This window comes from Paecilomyces variotii, assembly GCF_004022145.1.
Source record: "Paecilomyces variotii strain CBS 101075 chromosome Unknown C8Q69scaffold_13, whole genome shotgun sequence".
Classification (NCBI taxonomy): Eukaryota; Fungi; Ascomycota; class Eurotiomycetes; order Eurotiales; family Thermoascaceae; genus Paecilomyces; species Paecilomyces variotii.
The window spans coordinates 64,748-86,580 of record NW_021167152.1 but is presented as its reverse complement, the minus strand read 5'-3'; the positions used below and the strand labels follow the sequence as shown (position 1 = coordinate 86,580).

Below are 21,833 nucleotides of genomic sequence, written 5' to 3'. Positions count from 1 at the left end.
AGGCAGTATTATATTTGATTATAATCGATTACTTCCTTGATCGACAGCTGTCATGGATACTATGACGTCATTGTTCACCGTCGACACTGCAAAAGTCAACTTTCCAGACCGCCTCGAGTTGTCACTCCAGCGTATCTACTCATTTCTCTCCTTCGTGAGCACAACCCTCCGATCTAATATTAATGAATTTGGGTGGCTTACACATCATCCTGGATTAGCATTCCCATCCCCACGATGGCGGAGGACCCCGACCCTGCGGCACGGGAGCAGGAGCAGCGGGAGGCGGAGATCGTTTCACGACATCTTCATCCACAGTTCACCGCGGCTTTTGAAGCTCAAGATCAGGAAGCCGCCGAAGCAGAAGAAGCTGAAGAAGCAGATAACACTGCAGCCGCAGTTGTTGCGGAAGCTGGACAGCAGTCCTCTCTAAAACTGCAGGGCGGCGACATACATCGTGATCTGTATCGGATCGAGGCACGATCGAAACGGGCGCGACTCGACCAACGCGCCAAAAGCTTTTCCCATCCCGTGGGACCAAATAGTACCGATGATGACGAAGGGATTCCGAATCCTAACCCAAACGAACCTGGCAGTTTCCGTCGTGAATTCATTGAGCGTAGAGGGCGGCGTTCCGATGATGGTGCATTTCCGGTGACCAAGAGCTTCGTGGACTTTTTGGATCTCTATGGCAGCTTCGCAGGCGAAGATCTGGCTGAGTCGGACGAAGAGACCACTACCACGACCGAAGAAGAGCCTGAGACAAGGCCCCTGTTGCACCACCGCCGCAGACCCTCTCGGGTTCCCCGTGAAGGGGATGCGTCGAACCTCAAGTCCTTCTTTACGCTACTGAAGGCGTTTATAGGCACCGGTATCATGTTCTTGCCCAAAGCTTTCCGAAACGGGGGAATTCTTTTCTCCTCGATTGCCCTCGTTACTGTTTCAGCAGTGACCGCTGTATGTTTCCACCTACTGCTCCAGTGTCGGAGGCAACACGGTGGTGGGTACGGTGAAATCGGAGAGCGCATCTCAGGGCCCCGTCTACGGTCTCTTATTCTAGGTTCGATTACAATATCGCAGCTAGGTTTCGTATGCGCTGGCATTATCTTCACGGCCGAGAACTTGCATTCTTTCTTCAAAGCAATCACGACCAGCATGCCATATGCTCTGTCGATCAACGGCCTCATCATTCTACAGCTCATAATCTTGATACCTCTTGCGTTTGTCCGGAACATATCTAAACTCGGACCGGCCGCGTTGCTCGCAGACGTTTTTATACTTCTTGGCCTGGCGTATATCTACTATTACGACATTAGCAGCATTGTGCAGGATGGGTTGGAGCCCACGGTGGAACTCTTCAACCCGCAAAGCTTTACTCTGACGATTGGGTCCTGCATATTCACATTCGAGGGTATCGGCCTTATCCTTCCAATCCAGTCGTCAATGAAGCGACCTCAGCACTTCGACCATCTCCTCTACGTGGTCATGGCCATCATCACAGTCATCTTTACGGCAGTTGGTGCCCTTTCATATGGCACCTTCGGCTCGAAAACAAAGACTGAAATCATCACCAACTTCCCTCAGACAGACAAGCTTGTCAATGCGGTGCAATTCCTCTATTCGCTCGCCATCCTCGTTGGCACACCAGTCCAGCTCTTCCCTGCTCTCCGTATCATGGAGGGCAAGTTGTTCGGCCACCGGTCAGGAAAGAGAGATCCATTGACGAAGTGGAAGAAGAATCTCTTCAGAATCTGCATTGTCGTCTTTTGTGGAGTCATTGCTGCAGTAGGAGCTGGAGATTTGGACAAGTTCGTCTCTTTGATCGGTTCTTTCGCTTGCGTTCCGCTAGTCTATATTTACCCAGCATACTTGCATTGGAAAGGCGTTGCGCGTTCCTCTTGGGTGAAATGTGGAGATATCCTCATGATTACTCTTGGCGTTGTTTGCATGATCTACACGACGATTGTTACTGTGTCTGTATGGGTTGAGAGTAAGAGCACTTGAACTCATTCACTTTGAGATGCAGGTTATGGCTTATTAATATACTCAGTATAACTAGCATGCACATAAACGAAGCTATTCTCTTATTCTTCTTGGGAATTCTACAGGGAACTTTTTTTGCGTGTCTTGATTGCTTACTTATAATCTTATGATCATTTGTACTGGATACAACGAGACATTTTCTACCGACTCCATTAATAAGCCAAACACCCATTCATACTTCCATATAATGCATACGTGTTCCTCATATCGAAAGAGAGAAAAAAGAACAAATCACCCAGAAAATAGTGTAACACCTGAGAACTAGCCAGAAAGCCAAAGGTTTCTCAATAAATATACACAAATTCATCATTCTGCCGATCCGTCCGATCGAGCAGCGAGTCGTCACTGGATTCTGCGCCTGTTTTTGTCTCTCCATCCTCATCACCTGGATTATTCATCGAAGTGAACTTCCTATCCATCGAATGATCATGTATCACAGCCGATTTACCATTCGCGACACGCTTCCTGGCTTGTAACCGATTCAGAAACATGAGGTTGACGAGTTGGATGAGGACCACCGCTACGAAAGCGATTGTGATGCCGAGATCGGCTCGGAGACCAGGTAGGTAGGCTGGCGCGTCGGTGGCGTTGAATAGGAGAGGCCCGATGATGTTTCCGGCTGATGAGCCCGCGTTGTAGATTGACATGATGATGGATTTCTTCGTCGCGCCTGCGGTGTTGCCCATGATCCAGGAGACGATTAGGGGGTTGCATCCGAAGAGGAAGGCGATGAGGTAGTATGCTGCTAGTAAGGCGCCTTGCTCGCTGTTGTTGCGCGGGAGGACGTATAGCATCGCGAGACCCGCGACGACGGGGAGCATCAGAGCAACGAGGACGATGGATTTGAGGCGGAATTTGTGCGTGGCGTAGGATCCGAAGAGGATGACGAACAATTGGACGGCGCCGAATGGCATGTTGAGGAGGGATGTGATGGATTTGCTGAAGCCGAGGCCGTTGAGGATCAATGGACCAAAGGTGTTGGTGACGCTTGCTCCGACGTTGAGGAGGAGGGCCATTGAGAACCAGAGGTAGGATTTGGGCTCGAGGAAGATCTCGAAGACTTGGGACCATTTGAATACGGCAGATCCGATGCCGGTTTGGTTTGCTCGGAGTCGTTCCACTGCTTGTGCACGTTCCTTTTCGGTCAGGAAACGAGCTGAGAGGACATCGTTGTCTAACCTCCACCAGACGAATGGAGTGGATATAATCGTCAAGAGGCCTCCGAATAGGAAGATGCTGGGATGATGTGTTAAGAGACAACACTCTGTGAGAGGAAAACAAGATGGGGAAATTATCTTACATTTGCCAGGAGTGGATTGCATCGGAATGGATCTGACCCAGTCCGTACGACAGAGCTGATCCGATAATGGTTGCCAGACCATTGGTGCCGTACCACGCAGCAACGCGAATCGGCTGCTCTGCCCTCCGGTACCAGTGCGTGGTGATGATACTGAACAAGGGTAGACATCCAGCTTCAAAGAGGCCAAGGAAGAAGCGACATGCCAGTAGACCGGAATAACTCTTGCAAGCAGCCATGCAAGCCTGCGCGATGCCCCATCCCAACGCCAAAACCGGCATGAGAATACGATGGGGCACCGTGACGACGAGCCAAGAAGAGAATGGGAGCCATGCCAGCTGCGCGATTGAAGAGATCGATCCCACCATGGAATATTGGCTTCCGATGAGACCGGTATCTTTTTGAAGACCGTATACAGAGGCATATCCAAGAAGGGACTTGTCAAGGATCTAATGATGAGAAGTGTCAGGACATGTATGCGGTATCATATAGAATCAAAATAACCCTTTGAAGGGCTTGCTCACCTGAAGGAAATAGATCCAGATCAAGATCGGTAGGATCACCCAATCGGTCTTTCGTAGGATGCGCTTGTTCTGAGATAGCAGTAGATTGTCAGCCTTGAACACCTTTCCCTCGTTGAAATGAATGTGAATGGCGGGAAAGCGGCATCGTATGTACATACATCTTCTTCCGTGAGCACTACCCGCTCCTGACCACTGACTGTTTCATCATGCTGAACTGAAGGCGCCTTTCCAGCATTCTCAAATGAGTCGTCCATCCCTGCCCTCTCAACACGGGACATGGTTCAGTGCTGTATGAATTTTCTTGTCCTGAAGTGTTCACCCGGACTGACGATCGAGAAGGCCCGATAGATATGCTTAGGGACTGATATACAGTACAGTCGCGGAGTCCACTAACGACTCCAGATTTCGGATAGCAGATCCCCCGCAAAGTCGGAGGCACAGCTCGCTAGATCGACCCCATGAATATATTCTGACAAAAGAACGCTTTGACCTGGATTGAGTATTCTTCGTGATTCCCCCGCGTGGGGGTACGATTTCTGGAATAGGACGTGGGGAAGAAATCGTGGGGTAATTTAAGTACCTAGAGCGTGGGGGATGTTTGTAGACCGCGACTAAGCGCTGTATTCGGGTTGACAATGAGTATAATTCGACATTTCGCACCTCTAGAATGAATAATACTCCCACTCTCAGTTCTCCGTGGAAAATATGTGGGTGATACTCCGTTACAAGATGCAAGCCACCCGAAAAGGTTAACAATTGAACTTGAAAGCAGTCTGGGGTGAAAGCGCCACTTGCATTCACGTAAGCAGTCTATCTGACAACGTTCTATCCAGCTCCCAACTGGGTTCGTGGGAGTGAAAGTCTATCAGTCTCGTACGATTGATGTCATGGTCTTGAAAAATGTAACTCATCAAAGGAACCACCCGGGTCGCCAGGTTCTACCATCATTTAGGTACTCAAGCACGGTATCCATCAGGTAACATGCTCCTTTTCCTCTTCCTTGGGTATCCGCACCCAGATAATCGTAACCAAGGCAGCGACTAGCTGCATTGATAGTGCGAACCACCATATCGCTCTCAGCCCATCCAGCCCTATTGCCCCCGATGCGTCCTTGTCGACCCTGGAGCCGATGGCATCTGCAACACTAGTCATGATGGCGGAAGATAAATTCTGGTTCGTAACGAGCAAACTGCCGGCAGTGCCTTGGTATGACCGCGCCACATTGCTTGTAATGAAAATGCTCGCGGCGGCAAACGCCAGGTCTGGCCCGAAAGTCACAAGTGCCACGCCGGGAAGAGAGAGAGCCCAGTAGGTTGTGTCCGCTTTCTGCGGGAGGAAGAAGGCGGGCCCCAGTGTGAATGCTAACATAGACACGGCGTAGATATAGTGGCCCGGGACTAGGTGTAGGGTCCGACTAACAACCCAGGTGGCAAAGACACCAACGATGGCATTAGGGAGATGATACAAACCGACTGTCAGAGGGCTCGCGTGCTGGATTCGCAGCCAGAATTGGATAGCGTAGAACTGCCAGGCGCCGAAGAAGGAGCCAAACCCCAGGAAATAGGCGATCATGAGCGGTGTAAAACCCTTTGTTTTCCAGAGTCTGCTGGGTATCAAGGGTCTGGGTACACGGCGTTCGGCGAAGAACAGACCCACGAAGGAGAGAATGCCGACTACAATAAGCGCGTACGTATAAGGTGACCAGGAAGTGACGGATCCCTGCGTGAGGCCGAACAGCAGACAGACACAGCCAGATACCGCCAGACCGGCACCGAGGATATCAAACTGACGCAGGGTGGGGGCATCAGCACCCGCAACATCGGCAACCGGACGTAATGCTGGAATCGAGAAGTAGGCGGCAATTGCACAAAGACTCGTGAGGATGGCATTGGTCCCAAAGACCCATTGGAGATGGGTATACAGAGCGCCTCCCTGGATAGCTCCGAGGAAGAAGCCAAAGGGAGCAGTCGCCGCCATGGCTGAGAACACGCGATTCTTCCGCAGCCCCGGTTTGTAGACGCGGCCGAGGATGCTCATGCATCCAGAGACCAAAACACCGATCGCTAGACCCTGCATTGCGCGGACGATGAAGAAGAGGACGTACCGCGAGGGTGTAAGACTGAATGCCCCCACGACATTCCACACTGTCAGCCAGAGAAAGGCAGATACCATGAGACGCTTTGGCGGTACAAGATCTGCGATCGATCCCGAGATAACAACCGACATTCCGTTGGCGACGTTGAACGCTCCCACCAGCCAAGGGAGCTCTGTGTTCTTGATTCCTAGAGCATTCTTGAATTGCTGCTGAGTGACAATAACATCCCCCAGAAGAAAAGAGAAAAGCATAAGACCAGCTGAGCAGACGAAGATCAACACAATCTCCGAGGCGAAGTTACGTAGTTCTGGCGGAACTCCTTGCGAGACGGCCTTGATGCCGGCCGCTTCAACGTGGCTGGGTGTCACTGAGGGTCTCCTATTCAATACGGGACCGAGAGGGATATCCCGGCTGGTCAAGTTGACAACCGCGTCACCGTTCTGCGAGTCACCTTCCTGCTGTGAAGGCTCATGCGATGGAATCTTGAGCGTCTCTACCAGTGGATGGATAGGTGGTGCTGTTCGCAGCTGGCTTCCGCCTTCATTCTGTGAGAAGTAGTCAGACCGATGGCCCAAGAGCGGATCGGGCGTGTTTGTGCCCGTTGCAGATGTCTGTGTGCCTGTGGCAGGCGTCGCAGGTGTGGTTGCGTTGATTGAAAACGAGGACCGTGGCGATAATGGTGTTGAGGTCCCCGTATAAGGGTGGTTTGGATGTAGTTGCTCGATGGACATATCGACAGCGACCGCGGTTGGAATCGCTACAATGTGCGTTCACTCTGGCTGATCGTACTCTGGGTCTCTTATATTCCGTCGTCAAAAGTCTGGACTGGGTTGTCCTGATGAAAGTCCTTATCAGTCTCCTGGTCCGACGGTCCTGGATCCACTTGGTACGGAATATCACTTTCTATGCGGTGAGCTTGGTGAAGATGAGAGTGAATGGACGAGATGAATGTAAGAGCGCCTCCACAACTTCTCGGGCTGTTCCCCGCATAGCCGCTGTCATCGCGTCGATGCCTAGAAATTAGAATAGAGTAAACATCATATGAACCAGTTTTTCTTCCAGAAATTTGCTGCGCTTGAACTCCGACGGTCGGAGGGACGAGATACCGACCGGGCATTCCATATTCGGCATCCCGAGGAAGCTGCAGTATAACCACTGCGAACTGTTGATGAACCGCAATTCTTCTTCACATCCATGAGCATATACACTATTAACTTACTATTACCAATATTAGACTCGCGGAGGAAAATCACCATATAAATCAGTATCTGATTGCGCTGCAGAGCGCAAAAATAATAATCTTTAAATCTTAAGCTTTAATCAAGGTTTTGACGCAAAACGGCGCTGAAAGAAGAAAATAAACTCGCTACAAAGCGCTTCCTAGGCTGCTTCCTATAGACCAGGAAGTTTGTTTGAAGGCACTAACCGCTTAGGTTATCTTTTATTAATAGGATTAGTGGGATCCCCTTGTATTGCGAGTGTCGAAGCTTTCTCGATATATATTATATATATCATAGTAACGAAGAGCTCATAACAGCCTCAACAAGGTCGAAGAATGTGCTCAATCTAAGTTAGCGCTTAGCTTATTCACAGAGATCTACTCTTGTTTGTAAAGACATTGTTCCTTATTAGCTCGCTGTTCTGCTGCCCGGGGTTTCTCTAATAGGCTATGCAGATCCTACCTAGGTACAACATGTCAAGGGGTTTTAGATCAAAGTAAAAGAATCAAAGTGCAACTGGTGACACCGGATAACATGACTAGAATACTGTGCTAAAGATCTGAATTATTTCACATGTTCCTTTCTGTCAAATGGAGGGTGGAAGAAGTTAACGTATATCCAACTCTGTAGCCCATGAATAGCTTGGGCGGAGTAGTAGATACTACCAGTTCGAGAAATTCTAGCGTTGATGTGAAAGTAATGTTTTTTGTAGCAAACATGTGAGTTCTGGAGTGGATGTCGGTAGCGACCGGCCCTCCTTGCGTCGGAGAACCCAGTACGCAGAATAATGATCATAAGAGTCGAAATGCAATAGAATTGAATATTACAGAAATCGTGGTTCCCCATAAGCGCATGTCGAGGAAGGATAAGAAATTAAGAGGAAGGGGTCAATGAAACACCACCTTATCTCGAGGGGATTTCTCAAAACTAAAGGAAACCAAGTAGTAAGGGGACTGGAACACACGCGGAAGGAAACATGTTGATTGATGATTGATAAGACATTCGAATGAATAGAGTAAAATAAATTGAGCATCTAAAAGACCCCAAGGGGGTAGCCTCACACCCAGCTACGAAATAGCCACACACACACACACAAAAGCCCCAAGGGAATAATTATTCCAGTCAAATATAATCTACAGCAGAATCATACCAGCACCGGTGAGGACAGCGGTGATGACGTACGCACCGAGCTTGAAGCTGGTACCGCCAAGGACAGCAACGCTACCAGGAGTGCTGATGGCGCGAGCACCAGCGCCCTTGGAGCTGGAAGAGCTAGCAGACGCGCCAGAGTCGCCAGTGCCGGTGGGAGCGGAGGTGACGGTGCCGGTACCATCAGTGCCAGCCTGTTTCATCAGGGTAGCGCAAGTTCCAGTAGCCTTGGTGGATGCCTTGGTGGAGGCAGCGCCGCCGAAGTCGCAAGCAGAAGCACCGTTACCCTTGGCGGACTGCTCCACGTAGTAACGGTTCATGACAAAAGACAGCTGCTGCTCGGAATTACACATGCTGTAGGCACCATAGTCACCGGTGGTGGAGTTGGAGGCGATACCATCGCAGACACCGTAGCCGCACACGGTGCCAAAGAGCTTAGCGTATTCGGTGGTGTCGACCGAGTCCTTCACCACGCAAGTCAGCGAGGAGACCATGCACTCACAGAGCTCCTTGTTGGGGGTAGGCGGCAGCTTGCTGGAAGCCTCCCAGTTGGAGCCGACGGTAGGGCAGGCACGAGGAGAGTTGGTGGGCGTGTACGAGGCACTGTTGACACCAGTCGGGTTCACAGTGGCCATCTGCTTGGAGAGGTTGTCGAAATCCTGAAGAGTCTTGACCTCGTTACCGGAGATCGAGACCAGACCTGTTTATTACGTTAGTACGTATTTCTCCAACGGACAAGAGCTTATATATATATTATATATATATATGTCACTTCCGTGGTGACGATGCACGTACCGAAATCGTTGGCTTCCTCGTAGTACATGTAAACAATACCACCGCTCCAGACGTCATCCATCTTGGGACCGAAAAGAACGGGGACGTCGGTGAACTTGCGAGGGCTGGGAGTGTTGCAACCGTACTCAGAGAAGAAGGCAGGGATCGAGTAGTTCTTGAACTCCTCGGTGCGGGCAGAGTAGCCGGAAGTGACGAAGGAAGAGTCACCGCACCACTCGTAGATGTTGTAACCGAACATGTCGATAGCGTCGTCCTGGTCGCCGCAGTTCAGGTAGCTGGCCAGGTCGTCACGGATAGAGGCATCGTCATCGGTAGCATATCCAATGGCGAGAGAGCTACGGTAGTTCTTCTGCTTGATGTAGGCCTTCATGTCGCGCACGGCGGCCTTGACATAGGCCAGCGAGTTGGTGTTGTTCGCCTGGTTGGCGACTTCATTGCCAGCGAAGAAACCGATCACGTTGGTGTAGTTGGCCAGCGAATCGATGACACTGGTGTAGCGAACATAGAGATCATCGTTCCAGGAGGGATCGTCGCGGTTGATCGACTCGCTCGGGGACGACAGGTCGGAGATGACATAGATACCCGCGTCCGCGAGGGCCTGCATACATTCGGAATGATCGGCGGTCGGGTCGATGGCATAAGTACGGATAACGTTGGTGCGCAGCTGCACAAGGTAGGGAATGTCGCGATTGCAAGTCGTCGCATCAGCCAGAGGGTCGATATAGTTGGTGCTGGTAGTGGTGCCGTTGCCGGTGTAGTCCTCTGTCGGATCGATCTTGTATCAGCTGGACTGGACTTGGCACACGCAACCATGTGGAGGAGGATCGCCATGTGGATAGATAGATAGATAGATACATAGATAGACAGGAAAGATAAGTAGGATGGCTCAACAACGTACGTTGGTATGCGACACCACGGATGTAGCTGTCAACAAGAAGCCGTAGTCAGTTTCTCTCTCTCTCTCTCTGTTTATCCTCTCAGTAAAGGGGGCTTACAATTCAGTGCCATTGTTAGAATAGAAGAACTTGGAGCCCTATTGCAGCACAAGTAATTATCAGCAACTGGATCTATGGTATATCGATCCTTCAGACGGTCTCCGTTTATCTATCTACCTTTGCCACGATTGCGGGCACATCAGCAGCCAGTGCCGTGGACGCAAAGAGGGCGGCGCCCGCCAGAGTAGAGCCAAACTTCATGGCGGCAGAACAAAAATAGCGATTGTCAAGGAGACAGTAACGAGAGACTGGGTAAAATAAATGGAAACGAAGGTGGGAAGAAAAAGGAAGAGGAGTTGCCCAGTCGTGGCCTCTTGTTGGGGAGTACGAGGGATGATGGAGAGAAAAGTAGAGATAGAAACGAGCCGGGGAACGACCAGCATTCAAGAGGGCATTTCAACGATGCCCGTCTAGCCGGTTCGCTCGCTCAAGGGGGCTGAAGACGCCTAAGCCGGCTAGACCAGGAGAATTTGGAGCCATCGCAAGACATGGCGTGTCGCGCTGTTCTGTGTCTTCTGTGTGGTTCTGGCGGATTGACATGCCGTTTCACTGCGAATAATTAATCGTCGCAGAACGTTATCCTGCCCCACTGCCAGATCGACCGAGAGTCCTGGTCAGCGTAGCAACAATAATAATGATAATCATCATCATCATTATTATTATTACTCTGCTCTGCTCTGCTCTGCTTACAGAAGAAAATAAAAAAGAAAAAATCGAATCCCAGTGCGGTGGGTCGATTGGTTGGTAACAATGTTCTATTCTGCGGAACTCGAGAAAGAAACCTCACTGACTGATCCTGTCTTCAACTCTACAGACCATCTATCTATCTATTACTTGATACAACGCACACACACACACACACTCTCTCTCTCTCCTTCAGTGGCTGGCTTCAGACTTGCACGACTAGGGGCCGGATCACTGTCTGGGATTGCTCGCCCTCCCCCCTCAAGAAGCCACCCCTGCTGCGCTGGGTGCGACGCCGTCAAAAGCCATCGTGGTTTCTGCATCCCCACTGCCCATGGCATACGTATATCTTTGCCGAATCTTGGCAAATCAGAACGGTCGGTAACATCCGTCTTGGAAGCCAGATCGCGCCGGTTCACCCGAGCAAAAAGCTAAGAAAAGCTTGTCTCTCGACGACAATCGTCGGACATTCCACGCCCGTCACCTTTGTGGGCATGGTCGCTTCGCTAGTGTCTCCAGTCTGGCAGATGAGTGGACTGCTCCCTCAGACGAACTATTTACTATTATTAAGTCGACGAGGATGTCTCTGCTTCCGACGCTTTCTTTGGCACGGCGGGCTAACTCCCGTCTTCCGAGGCGCAGTCGATAAGTAACTCCAAATATAGCAGTGAAAAAAGGAAGAGGGGGGAAAGGGAAAAGGGGGCACGAACAGTCGACAAATCCGGTTTGCAGTCCCCCAGTATCGTTACCATGTCTCTGGGGTAGATAGGTCGGTCATGACTCCATGAAGTCAAGATTTTCTCAAGGGCAGAAGACCGATCAACAAGTACTCTACATCTACCGATCGGAGAGGACGAAAAGAAAATGCACTTCAACCAGGGCACTCAATAATCAACCATCACGGCGTGAAAGGATTACTGCCATCCAGGGACTGCCCTGTTCCGCCTGAATCTGAACGACCATATCAGTGTGGAGCGTCTTCCTCATACTTTCTTTCCTTTATTTTACCTGGATATGCCATGCCATCTATGGTAATAATATACTAGATTGTATCTCCCCGCCTGCCCTACAATCTCCCAGTGGGACTGCGAGCGGTTGTCTCGGGTATGCATCGGCACAATTTTATTATTATCATTATTGGCTCTCCTGGTGCCCACCCAAGCGAGATTTATTATTATTATTATTATCATTGCTCTTCACTGCCCGTCTAACGCGCACCAACCGTAGTAGTACTTTACTTGTCCACACAGGCAAGGCTGATCTCACATGCCGCCGCATAACAGACCATTGCAAAAGCCTTTCTACCAATGGCACTGACAGCTTGCGCGGCCCTGCGCGCTTTTTCTTTGTTTTCTTCCCGCCTCCCCCAGAATTAGAGATCTAGCGTGAATAAGCCTAACGTATTGAAGACGTCCGCGCTACAAGTATTATACGCGAGATCGTCCCCAGTGCATTCCATGGGGGGCATGGTCGACAAACTATAGGAATTCAAGCTTTCGCGGTTGGGGCTCCAGACGCCGTCGAAGCCTGCTATGGTCAATTTCTGCTCGACTTTCTGCCGCAGGAATTCGAGAGGGCCCCAACGCGCGCTCCTGCTAGATCCATCCGGGTCGTACGCATCATCTTGCTTCTGATACATGGCAAAGGTTGCCTCGACGGCTCGCCAGGCACGTCCGAGTTTCTCCAGGACGGATGGAGAACATGCTGTGGTTGTGTTTCGCAACGCTTCCAGTCGGATACAGAGCTGTGACAGAATGAACGACGTTGCGTGCCACTGGTTATAGAATCCAAGGAGCCAACGCCACTGTGCAAACTGGGAGTCCGACGAGAGACGCACCTGCGACTCCAGCAGGGACACAGACGAGATAAATAAATCTTCCAGGAAGGAATCAGGAAAGAAATCAGGCACTTGGATCGTTGCGTCCATATGACCAGGGCTCGAGTCCCGACTCCCAGGACCTGCTAACTGCTGCAGAAGCTTGTGATGAGCTACGAGCCGCGTCTTCGTGAGAACCAACTTGCCCGTCTCCGCGGCTAACGCACACAAAGGCGACTGTGGGTTAGAGGCAAAGTATTGAAGGTACCGCTGGTGGACATAGGAGGACAGCTCTTCGATCAACGCTTCCTTCTTCCTGAACGAAGAAGCTGAAGACGACAAACCTTCGACGGCATCGTCCGAGGTAGCGTCTGGATAATGCAGCTTCCGCATACGCATGGTAGCGGAACAGACATCATAGCGTAGGAGACTAAACGACATCTCCGTCAGCCCCTCGCGTTCCGTGGGCGGCGCCGTTGCACTTGAGTCCAGGTCGGAATCATTGATGTTCAGCGGCAAACGGGTGTTGGATTCGTAGAAGATACTCGTGACTCCCCCGTAGCTGCAATCTTCGGAGGCACGCATATCCAACAAGTGAAGCTGCCACCATAGTCGCCGACGCATCTCAATCTCAAACGGAGAGAGGCCGAAATTAACGCTTTCCTGGTGCAACCCCAGTGACGTCGCAATACGAATGGCCAGGCCGATCAGTGTCCACACGGGCTGCGAGTTCTTCCGCTGAACACACGTCTAGAGAGCATAACCGCGTCAGTCCGTACAGTTTCATATAGGAGAATGGAATTTGCTGACCAAGAACAGAGTAAATGCTTGAAGCACTTGGATGTCACGCGTCTGTATAAGCTGCGCCTCTGCCATTGCATGTTCAACAGCATGTTTACAATGTTGCATCGCTTCATTACCGTCGGCATTGAAAAGGGCCCTTGACCGCCATGGGTCCAGTGTCACCATAGCACAGAAGCAGATAGCGAGAAGTAAAGCGATTGAAGGCTTCGGGAGGCCTTCCAGTCCTTTCTGTTGAGCCTCGTCCAGCAGGTTCCGGATAGTCGGTTTGTGAAGAATCCGAACCACTGGGTCCACGTTCTCAAGAAAGATGTGCCAACATGTCTCCAGTTCAATCGGGGTAGGCACCCATGGCCTTCTGTAGGCACGGTCTTCTGGCGTCCATGACTGCGTCCCTGGAATACTGTTACCTGCTAGCGGAAATAAGTACATGTGCGACGGTCCCGATACTGTAGAAGCGCGATCGCCATCTCCCAGCAGCACATCTGTGAAGTTACTCTCCTGTCGAGGACGTCAGACCAAGGCCACATGATAAACCAATCTAATCAAGATTGCCCACGGGGGAAGACTAAGTTAACTCTCCATTAGAGTCGGCTGCTTACCTCAGTTTTGACATTAGCCCACGCATCACTCGCCAAGAATCTGCTTTTGCCGGAATGGTCCGCAACAAGATAGCCGTTCTCTTTGATAACAACCGGTGCGACTTTGACAAATATAATGTCGGCGCGGTCGTCCCTGCCGGGCCTTCTTCGGCCGTTTGTTGTTCGGTCTGCAAGAGCTGAATCACTTGGATCCTGACGTCGGGGCCGGTTCCGACGGATACGAGATCGCGGATAATCACATCGCTCGTTGGACTTGGAGCAATTAGAACATGGTTCGCGGCGATCACACTTGATCTTGCGCTCATAGCAAGACAAGCACGATCGCCGATTGAGCCGAGGAGCGGTGTGATCCGCGTTTGTATCTGCGTTTTGCATAGCCGCCTCTTAGATTGCCGCGGGGGAGGTGGTGAAGCCGTGGTCAAAAACAGTCGAAGATGTAAAAGTACTCTCCAGCCAACGTCTTACACCTTGACGCCCATCCATGCACAGCCTTAATCTCTGATGCATCTATCGACTTGCGTTTCAACGTTTGCCGCCGAGAAAACCGAAACGCCCGATAGCACCGAAACGCCCCCCTGATCCGGAGACACTTGGGCCAACCACCACATCCTAACATCGCAGGGCAGATTCACGTCGCACGATGTCTCTTTCTTGGCGTGGGAACTAGTCTGGGATCGATCCCTGATTGGAAAGACAGCACGGGACTCGACAAACGACATCAAACGTGACACAGACAAGAATAGTCTCTGTGGTATCTACTTGTGGTCCGTGTTTTCAACGCGTGTGTAAGATTGACATGGCCGAGCGTAGCATCCGTATGATCGGTCCTCTCGGGGCAATCCTGGCCTTTCGATCCCCCAAAATGTAACAGTTATGAGGATAGTCTATGTTATACAAGGCTTCTGTTTAGGTAACTGCACTTGTTTCTCCGTATCCGTCTCGTGTGTTGCATGAATATATATATATTCCGTGTCTGGTTGTATTTTTCCAAAGCAAAACTCAGGAGAATAATCAGGACACTAACATGATTTCTTCAGACATCCTCATCGTTGGTTCCGGACCAACAGGTCTTTGGTTAGCCCTCGAACTCCGTCGTGCGAATATCGACGTGCTGGTCATAGACTCGATCAGCTCGCGAGATGCAAGACCAACCTACTCCAAGGCGTTATCCATGTCCGCCGGTTCTCTGGCAACGTTCGAATCCAGAGGAGTTGCACAAGACTTCCTCGATGCCGGACTTGCTCTGCACAAGGCACACTTCGGTGCTTTGGAAACCCTTCTCGACTTAAACTATGACGTCCTAGGGATGCGCCACAGTCACAACCTGGCTATCCCACAAGCTCAAACAGAGGCCTTGCTGCTGAACCGATGCGAGGAGGCTGGAGTGAGATTCCTCTGGGGACTCAGATTTGAGAGCCTGTGCCAGGACCGAGAGAAAGTCCTTGTATGTGCTGAACAACTTACCGTCGGTGGTGAACTCACGCTCGAGGCTAAATTGCTCATCGGTTGTGACGGTACACACAGCGCTGTACGCCGCGCGGCTGAGATCCCGTTCGAAGGCAGTCGAAGCTCCATAGCTGGAATGCTAGCTGACATTCAGCTGAGCGAGCAAGTGGGAACAATAACAACCTCGAGAGGTTCAAAGGGAGGATGTATGATTGTTCCTCTCGGAGATGGTGTGCACTATCGATTCGTTGGACTATTCAAAGACTCCATGCTGAAGCCGCTATACGACGAGCCGACAATAGACGAAGTCAGAGAATGTATGCGAGATGGATTTGGCTCTGACCTTGGAGCGCACTCACCACTGTGGTTGTCACGATTTGGGAACTCTTGTCGCCTTGCGACGTCCTTTCGCGCCGGAAGGGTCTTTCTTGCTGGAGACTCCGCTCACCAGTTCTTCCCAGCTGGCGGCCAAGGCATGAATCTGGGAATTCAAGACGCGACCAATCTCGCCTGGAAGCTAGCACTGGTGCTGAGCTCCAAGCAAGATGACGACTTAGTAGAGCGCATACTAGACAGTTATACCGCTGAACGTCATGCAGCAGCCGAGGCAGTGATTTCCAATGTCCAAGCGCAGACGGCAGTACTCGTGGCCGACAAACCGCAGGATGTTGCCCTTCGAGAGGTTCTATGTGAAGCTCTAAAGAACCCGGATCTGAACGCGCTCTGGGCTCGACGAGTGACTGGTTTTGGCGAGCCTACATCCCCGTATCGTCTCCATGCAGACTCTGGCAATGGAGAGCAATACGATCCGCTGGTAGGGGCTAGAGTGACTCATCTGGGGTTCGAGACAGAAAACGAATTATTCCAGGCGACAAAGATTGACCGCTTTGTCCTTCTGCTGCGCAATAGCAGCCAATGTGACAAGGCAGCTGAGATCGCGGAACTGCACGCCGTATGTCAGCATTGGAATGATAAGATAACCAGGTTGTCATCCTCTACGTTCAGCACTACTCATCAATGGAAAGATGTCGTGGCTGTGTTGATCCGGCCCGATATGCGCATAGCTTGGGTTTTCAGGCGCTATACACCCATTGCAGAAGGTAAAGCAACCATCGAAGCTGTTCTCAAGTGCTGGTTTGGCGATAGGAAAGATTTGGCTTGATTCAATGACGGGATTATAACCCCCTTAACCACTTTGCGAGAGTAATCTAGTTGGCAAGGACTTGTGTATAACTACTTATAGAGTGCTACAATTATGAAGTAAGAGGTTAACATCACTATATAATATGTAGCTTTCCGGCCGCAAATATAAATAGAATACCTCTCTAATACATGCAATGAATGGCTTCCATATCTTGAGAGCACTATTCTAAGCGCAATAATAGCTCTATTATACTGACTTATTGATCAATATAAGTCCAAGGATCCTGCAAAGCATTAAGAAACTTAAGAGCTCGTCAAGACTGGGCATGATGCGTGATTTCAAATATCACTATTATACCATATTATCCTAGGGTATTGACCCGAAATTCATAATATTTGCCCTTCAACAGTAAACCTTCTGGTTACGTCTATAGCTAATTATGTATCACTTGTGCCAAATAATGTCACTATAAGTAACGAAGCGACTTCTCAATAACATCAGGGCTAACTTTTATACCAAAGGCCATTGAGCCTTAACTGCATCACCTTTCTTGGCTCTTATTTCGCAAGGCTGCTGTGAGCGCAGTACCAGCGTCCGCTCCAAGTGGGTATGTAGTCGACTGATGTCTGCTCCTGCATCCAACAATGTTTCTACTACAGCCATATCTCCATCCCAGCCATCTATTGCTGCTACCACAGCCATGCCATAATGTCCACACGATAGCTCCTGATTCACATCGGCGCCCACGTCTAACAATAGCTGGACCGTTTCTACGGATCCCCCGTATGCTGCTGCGGCCAGGGCGCTGCCATAATACCCACATGATAACTTCTGGTTCACATCGGCACCTGCGTCTAATAACAGCTGGACGATACCCGTGGTCCCCGTATATGCTGCTGCTGCTAGGGCACTTCCATAGCGTCCATAGGGTATGACTTGATTCACGTCTGACCCTGCATCTAACAGCAGCTCAACCGTCTCAACAGATCCCCCGTATGCTGCTGCAGCCAAGGCGCTGCCATAGTACCCACATGATAACTTCTGATTCACATCGGCTCCTGCGTCTAATAGAAGCTGAACTATCTCCACAGGCCCCGAATATGCTGCTGCTGCTAGGGCACTTCCATAGCGTGCATAGGGTAATACCTGATGCATGTCCGACCCTGCATCTAATAGCAGTCGGACCATCTCCACACGTCCCATATATAATGCTACTGCTAGGGCGTTGCCGTGATCTCCGGAAGAGAGCACTTGGTTGACGTCGGCACCTGCATCTAACAGTAGCTGGACAATTTCCATGCTTCCTGCATGTGCTGCTGCTGCAAGGTCGCTCTCAAAGGCACCGCAAGACAACTTCTGGTTCACATCGGCTCCTGCATCTAATAGCAGCTGGACCATCTTTACAGATCCCGGAGACGATGATGCTGCTGCTGCTAGGGCACTGCCATAGCGTGCAGACGGTAATACCTGATTCACGTTCGACCCTGCATCTAATAGTAACTGGACCATCTCCAGAGATCCCGTCGATGCTGCCGCTGCGAGGGCGGTGCCATAATCTCCGCGAGCCGATTGCCTATTAGCATCTGCTCCCAGACCCAGCAACATTTGAACCAGTTCGAGGTCTGAACCGAGGGTTGTCAGTAGAAGCAGTGATTCCCCATTGACATTGACTTGATTTGGATCACAGTCCGACTCCCACAACCATTGTAGAACATTACAGAGGCCAAATCTGCATATTGCTAGCAAAGGGTTGGAGATCGGTTGCAGCTGGTTGATTATATCCCATGTAAAAAGTCCTTCGTCCACGGCCCAATATTCAAACCAGTGGATATAAGCCGAACTGCTTCTTGTGACAGAACCAAAGAATTGACTTGTAAGCCAAGACAGTTCGCCGTCACTGCAGATGCTGTCACATCTTCTTAAATGTTCTATCCAGTAGATCGCGGCATACTCAGTAAGCTTATAAATAGTGCCGCTGGAGCTAAGCGGGGGTTCTGGCCATTCCTCGGCTTTCACATTGTCATCAATGAGTAACAATAAGCAAACTTTGGTCAGTACAATATGGGGTTGCCCAATAAGTGGATGATTTTCTTCGAAATATTCCCGTATAGATAAATGGGCAAAGTAACATCTCCTTGTCACAGGATCTATGACTAAAAGATTATGGCAAGCATTCAGAACAAACTGAATGTCAAGCTGAGGCTTGCTAACTCTATTGTTGCCAGGTTCCTGCCACACAGCAGCAAGTAGTGCGTTCGCGGATAGAGGAGTTTGAGCACCCATAACCCATTGAAAGGCGCGAGTAGCGACTTTAGCTTCGCTCCCTTTTGAGCCCTTTGTCTGTATCGATTCATATATCTCATCGTAGGTTGATTTTAGATCGGTGGGCAGCTTTCCTAAACGATCGCATATATCTTGTTCCACGTCTAACGATAGTACTTGGTCGACTTGTAAGGCCGCCCACTGGAACCTTTAAATGTTTAGCGGGAACAGAGAACAAGGGACCGGTTGGAACTTACATTCCGTGGCTCTTGTGAAGTAGTGTATCGATGATCTCGGATTTCAAACTTTCGGAAATAGGATATTGTCGATCCTTTTCGTTTTCTGAAATTCTCTCCGCGACAAACTTCGCTATGTCATCATGATTGTCCGTTGCTTCGATACTAATATTTGCTTTTCTTTCGAGTTGGCGCTTGATGTCTCCGTCACGTCGGCTGGATATGAATATCTTCGCGTTGATGACATGTTCGATAAGGTAATTGAAAAAATCAAAAAGCCTCTTCCGAGAGCGTGTCTCGGTCTCATCTAGAGCATCCAGGACAAATGTCACCTTTGGATATGTCGATGCAAGATCGGTAATGAGTTTCTCACATTCGTCCAGACTTGGATCTCTCGAGGAAAATCCAGTCTGCCACCTTTTGTCGTAAGAATTGATAAATGCTTGGTGAATAGCCTTTTTATCGTTCGATATTGAAAGTTGTTTGATAAAGCTGCGCAATATCTGCTCTGGTTTTCGGCGAGATTCCTCGTTGCGGTTGCAGTAAAAGTAGACCAAAGCCCCTTCACATAAGTCATGCTGGAGATTGTCAATAACTTGGGAAACAAGCTTCGTCTTTCCAGCTCCCGCTATCCAGAAGTCAGAATCTCATTGACAATCTCGACCAAGAGAGTTGTGCAGACTTACGGATTCCATGTAACCATAATATCGTAGACTGTTGAGACGATTGCCATTCTACATACTGATCGTGGCGCAAAAGCCATGTCCCAGTATCCTCTGTCCGTCCTTCCTTTGCCATCCTGTGATGGTCTTCAAATGGAATTACTGATATCCATAAGAGCATTTCGTGCCTCTTTTCGCCATCCAGGAATTCCCAGATGCCAGAAATCCTATCTTTGACAATTTCAATTTGGCCTTGGGTGGAATTCAACTGTTCAAGATCCCTAAGTATACGCTTCAAATCTCTCGTCTGCTGTTGAGAGACGAGTCGCTCGTGTCGGCTGTAAAGACGGTCACAGTTATGAGCTTCGATTTCAACGCGCGTCATAAGTTCCTGAAAGCGAGTATCATATTTATTGATACAGTCCAATGACCAGAATGCTGTAAGGGTCCTCTTGATGGCATTGTTCTTGGAAGTTTGAACTGCCACGGCCAAGAAGTCAAGAATGACGACATATAGACCAACTAGTGCGGATTCAAAATTTTGATAACTATCCTCTATGAGAGAATTATGCGGATAGAGTAATTCGTATACTTTGCACCGATCGATCAGGTACAGAACCTTGTCGAGGCCAACCAGGAGAGTCCCCATCATATGGGACTCGGAAGTCACTGCCTTGCATTCGGTTATTCAAAATGGACTTATAACGCCATGGAGATTCTTACTATAAGTAGCATCCTGATTCCGGCCCATGGAAGTCCTGCGTGTATAGGGTCGACATTGACCGTAACATCACCAACGGCTTTGATTTTATCTAGCCATTGAATTACCTTTTCTGCTTGTTCTCCCAGACTTATGGTGCGACCATTGAACTCGAAAGTCCATTTCTTTCTTTTGCAGATATCTCTCTTGGCCCGGACCTCTCTGATGAGAATATCTGTAAATCCATCGAAACGGCTGGTCTCTGAAAGAATTTTCTTCAGAACATCTCCATTGCCTTTATCCCTTGCAGAAAGGATTCGTAGCGCCTTCATCCAAAGGTCATCTTTGCTTGCTTCAGGTGTCGTTATTATGGGCGTGAGTATACGAGATGTAGCAGAAACAAGCACAGATATCCCTTGCGGTCTCACTCGGTCGTAGTGCGGTCCAGCCTGTGTCTCGCCATCAGTTACTGAGCCGCGCTGGGAACGTATTGAAGATATGCGAAGTTTGTCATGGATAAGTCTCTTCATGGACATGATAATGAATAATGGTATTTGTTGATCCTGTAGATAACCGTGAACTTGTGGGCGAAGTGCGCGAAGTGCGCGAAGTGGTATTCAAGAGATACTTAGCGCACGAGGGTGAAGTGACAGGCGAGGCTGAGTTCGCGCACTGCAGCAGATGGCCGTGAACGAGATGTGCATCCACGTGGCACCAATCATACAACCGGGAAGAGATAAGTTTTGAATTTCGAACTATCTAAAGGTCTCTAAATGGTGCCTTTGAGTAGACATAGAACTGCAATTAGTTATTCGATTATGGTTACTGAAGTGCCTGGGACCTACGGCTGCCCTGTTGTCGTGGGTCAGAGCCGAGCGCCAGGCTATCAAGTTCCGCATCAGCCGTCAAGAATACTCATGAGTTGCGAAGATGCTTAGTTCGGCAGACTGCCTAGGAGGCCGAAGTCAGCTAAATCCTATGCGGAAGGTAAAGGGAGATCCTACTACTAGACGAAAGTATTCTTGACTGTTCTGTTGCTGCGCCTGGCTCTCGAAGGCATTCTTCATCCGATCATGAAGTAACGGAGGCTTTTAGCTACATTCGTCGTCCTATGTACAAAGCCAGGACAGGTACGATATCTAAATAAATACGTGGTGGAGCTGATTTGCTGATTGTTGAAGCATCGAGCACACCGTTGCGACCACCACTTTTATGGGCATTGTCCAAGAACGCCAACAGGGGAAGTATGGCCTGCAACGATCAATGGATGGACGAATCGAAAATCTTCGAAGGAATGGCAGGCGCTCAACCGTTCGACCTATTCACGGATCCAGCGATCGCTAATCTCCACCAGTCGCTAGGCAG

General features: G+C 49.8%; 7 protein-coding genes across 7 annotated transcripts; 2 read left to right on the top strand and 5 right to left on the bottom strand.

Annotated features, from left to right (window-relative positions):
* The first annotated feature begins 126 nt into the window (after window positions 1–126).
* On the top strand, window positions 127–2,188 carry C8Q69DRAFT_93342 (putative amino acid transporter). Its single transcript, XM_028634179.1, has 2 exons — window positions 127–1,987; window positions 2,048–2,188. The coding sequence occupies exons 1-2, from the start codon at window positions 235–237 to the stop codon at window positions 2,050–2,052; spliced, it is 1,758 nt and encodes a 585-aa protein (XP_028481941.1). The 5' UTR covers window positions 127–234; the 3' UTR covers window positions 2,053–2,188.
* C8Q69DRAFT_93345 (MFS transporter) lies at window positions 2,163–4,458 on the bottom strand. Its single transcript, XM_028634180.1, has 4 exons — window positions 4,020–4,458; window positions 3,862–3,930; window positions 3,341–3,786; window positions 2,163–3,276 (listed from the first exon to the last, which is right to left on the bottom strand). Exons 1-4 carry the CDS (start codon window positions 4,137–4,139, stop codon window positions 2,325–2,327), a joined length of 1,587 nt encoding a protein of 528 aa, XP_028481940.1. The 5' UTR covers window positions 4,140–4,458; the 3' UTR covers window positions 2,163–2,324.
* A 29-nt stretch (window positions 4,459–4,487) lies between these two features.
* C8Q69DRAFT_478638 (major facilitator superfamily domain-containing protein) lies at window positions 4,488–6,973 on the bottom strand. Its single transcript, XM_028631392.1, has one exon. It carries the CDS (start codon window positions 6,685–6,687, stop codon window positions 4,834–4,836), a length of 1,854 nt encoding a protein of 617 aa, XP_028481939.1. The 5' UTR covers window positions 6,688–6,973; the 3' UTR covers window positions 4,488–4,833.
* A 1,192-nt stretch (window positions 6,974–8,165) lies between these two features.
* C8Q69DRAFT_93154 (pH-responsive protein 2 precursor) lies at window positions 8,166–10,590 on the bottom strand. Its single transcript, XM_028634177.1, has 5 exons — window positions 10,233–10,590; window positions 10,116–10,153; window positions 10,019–10,044; window positions 9,121–9,882; window positions 8,166–9,025 (listed from the first exon to the last, which is right to left on the bottom strand). Exons 1-5 carry the CDS (start codon window positions 10,314–10,316, stop codon window positions 8,310–8,312), a joined length of 1,626 nt encoding a protein of 541 aa, XP_028481938.1. The 5' UTR covers window positions 10,317–10,590; the 3' UTR covers window positions 8,166–8,309.
* A 1,581-nt stretch (window positions 10,591–12,171) lies between these two features.
* Window positions 12,172–14,393, bottom strand: C8Q69DRAFT_509926 (fungal-specific transcription factor domain-containing protein; the record flags this gene model as incomplete). Its single annotated transcript, XM_028633143.1, has 3 exons — window positions 12,172–13,365; window positions 13,426–13,917; window positions 14,019–14,393. 3 exons carry the CDS (start codon window positions 14,391–14,393, stop codon window positions 12,172–12,174), a joined length of 2,061 nt encoding a protein of 686 aa, XP_028481937.1.
* Window positions 14,394–14,971: 578 nt separating this feature from the next.
* C8Q69DRAFT_478626 (monooxygenase) lies at window positions 14,972–16,801 on the top strand. Its single transcript, XM_028631391.1, has one exon. The coding sequence runs from the start codon at window positions 15,043–15,045 to the stop codon at window positions 16,624–16,626; it is 1,584 nt and encodes a 527-aa protein (XP_028481936.1). The 5' UTR covers window positions 14,972–15,042; the 3' UTR covers window positions 16,627–16,801.
* Window positions 16,802–16,986: 185 nt separating this feature from the next.
* On the bottom strand, window positions 16,987–21,270 carry C8Q69DRAFT_530503 (ankyrin repeat-containing domain protein). The gene is made up of 4 exons (XM_028633730.1): window positions 20,492–21,270; window positions 19,793–20,441; window positions 19,128–19,734; window positions 16,987–19,078 (listed from the first exon to the last, which is right to left on the bottom strand). The coding sequence occupies exons 1-4, from the start codon at window positions 21,002–21,004 to the stop codon at window positions 17,119–17,121; spliced, it is 3,729 nt and encodes a 1,242-aa protein (XP_028481935.1). The 5' UTR covers window positions 21,005–21,270; the 3' UTR covers window positions 16,987–17,118.
* Between the last annotated feature and the right edge of the window lie 563 nt (window positions 21,271–21,833).

Coding starts and splice junctions, on each gene's coding strand:
- C8Q69DRAFT_93342 (XM_028634179.1), top strand. CDS start 235: ATGGCGGAGGACCCCGACCCTGCGGCACGGGAGCAGGAGCAGCGGGAG.
- C8Q69DRAFT_93345 (XM_028634180.1), bottom strand. CDS start 4,139: ATGTCCCGTGTTGAGAGGGCAGGGATGGACGACTCATTTGAGAATGCT. Junction 3,931..4,019: donor TAGTGCTCACGGAAGAAGAT/GTATGTACATAC, acceptor CTGCTATCTCAG/AACAAGCGCATCCTACGAAA. Junction 3,277..3,340: donor GCAATCCACTCCTGGCAAAT/GTAAGATAATTT, acceptor ACATCATCCCAG/CATCTTCCTATTCGGAGGCC.
- C8Q69DRAFT_478638 (XM_028631392.1), bottom strand. CDS start 6,687: ATGTCCATCGAGCAACTACATCCAAACCACCCTTATACGGGGACCTCA.
- C8Q69DRAFT_93154 (XM_028634177.1), bottom strand. CDS start 10,316: ATGAAGTTTGGCTCTACTCTGGCGGGCGCCGCCCTCTTTGCGTCCACG. Junction 9,883..10,018: donor CCGTGGTGTCGCATACCAAC/GTACGTTGTTGA, acceptor TCGATCCGACAG/AGGACTACACCGGCAACGGC. Junction 9,026..9,120: donor CGAGGAAGCCAACGATTTCG/GTACGTGCATCG, acceptor CGTAATAAACAG/GTCTGGTCTCGATCTCCGGT.
- C8Q69DRAFT_478626 (XM_028631391.1), top strand. CDS start 15,043: ATGATTTCTTCAGACATCCTCATCGTTGGTTCCGGACCAACAGGTCTT.
- C8Q69DRAFT_530503 (XM_028633730.1), bottom strand. CDS start 21,004: ATGTCCATGAAGAGACTTATCCATGACAAACTTCGCATATCTTCAATA. Junction 20,442..20,491: donor GAATCAGGATGCTACTTATA/GTAAGAATCTCC, acceptor ACCGAATGCAAG/GCAGTGACTTCCGAGTCCCA. Junction 19,735..19,792: donor ATTATGGTTACATGGAATCC/GTAAGTCTGCAC, acceptor ACTTCTGGATAG/CGGGAGCTGGAAAGACGAAG.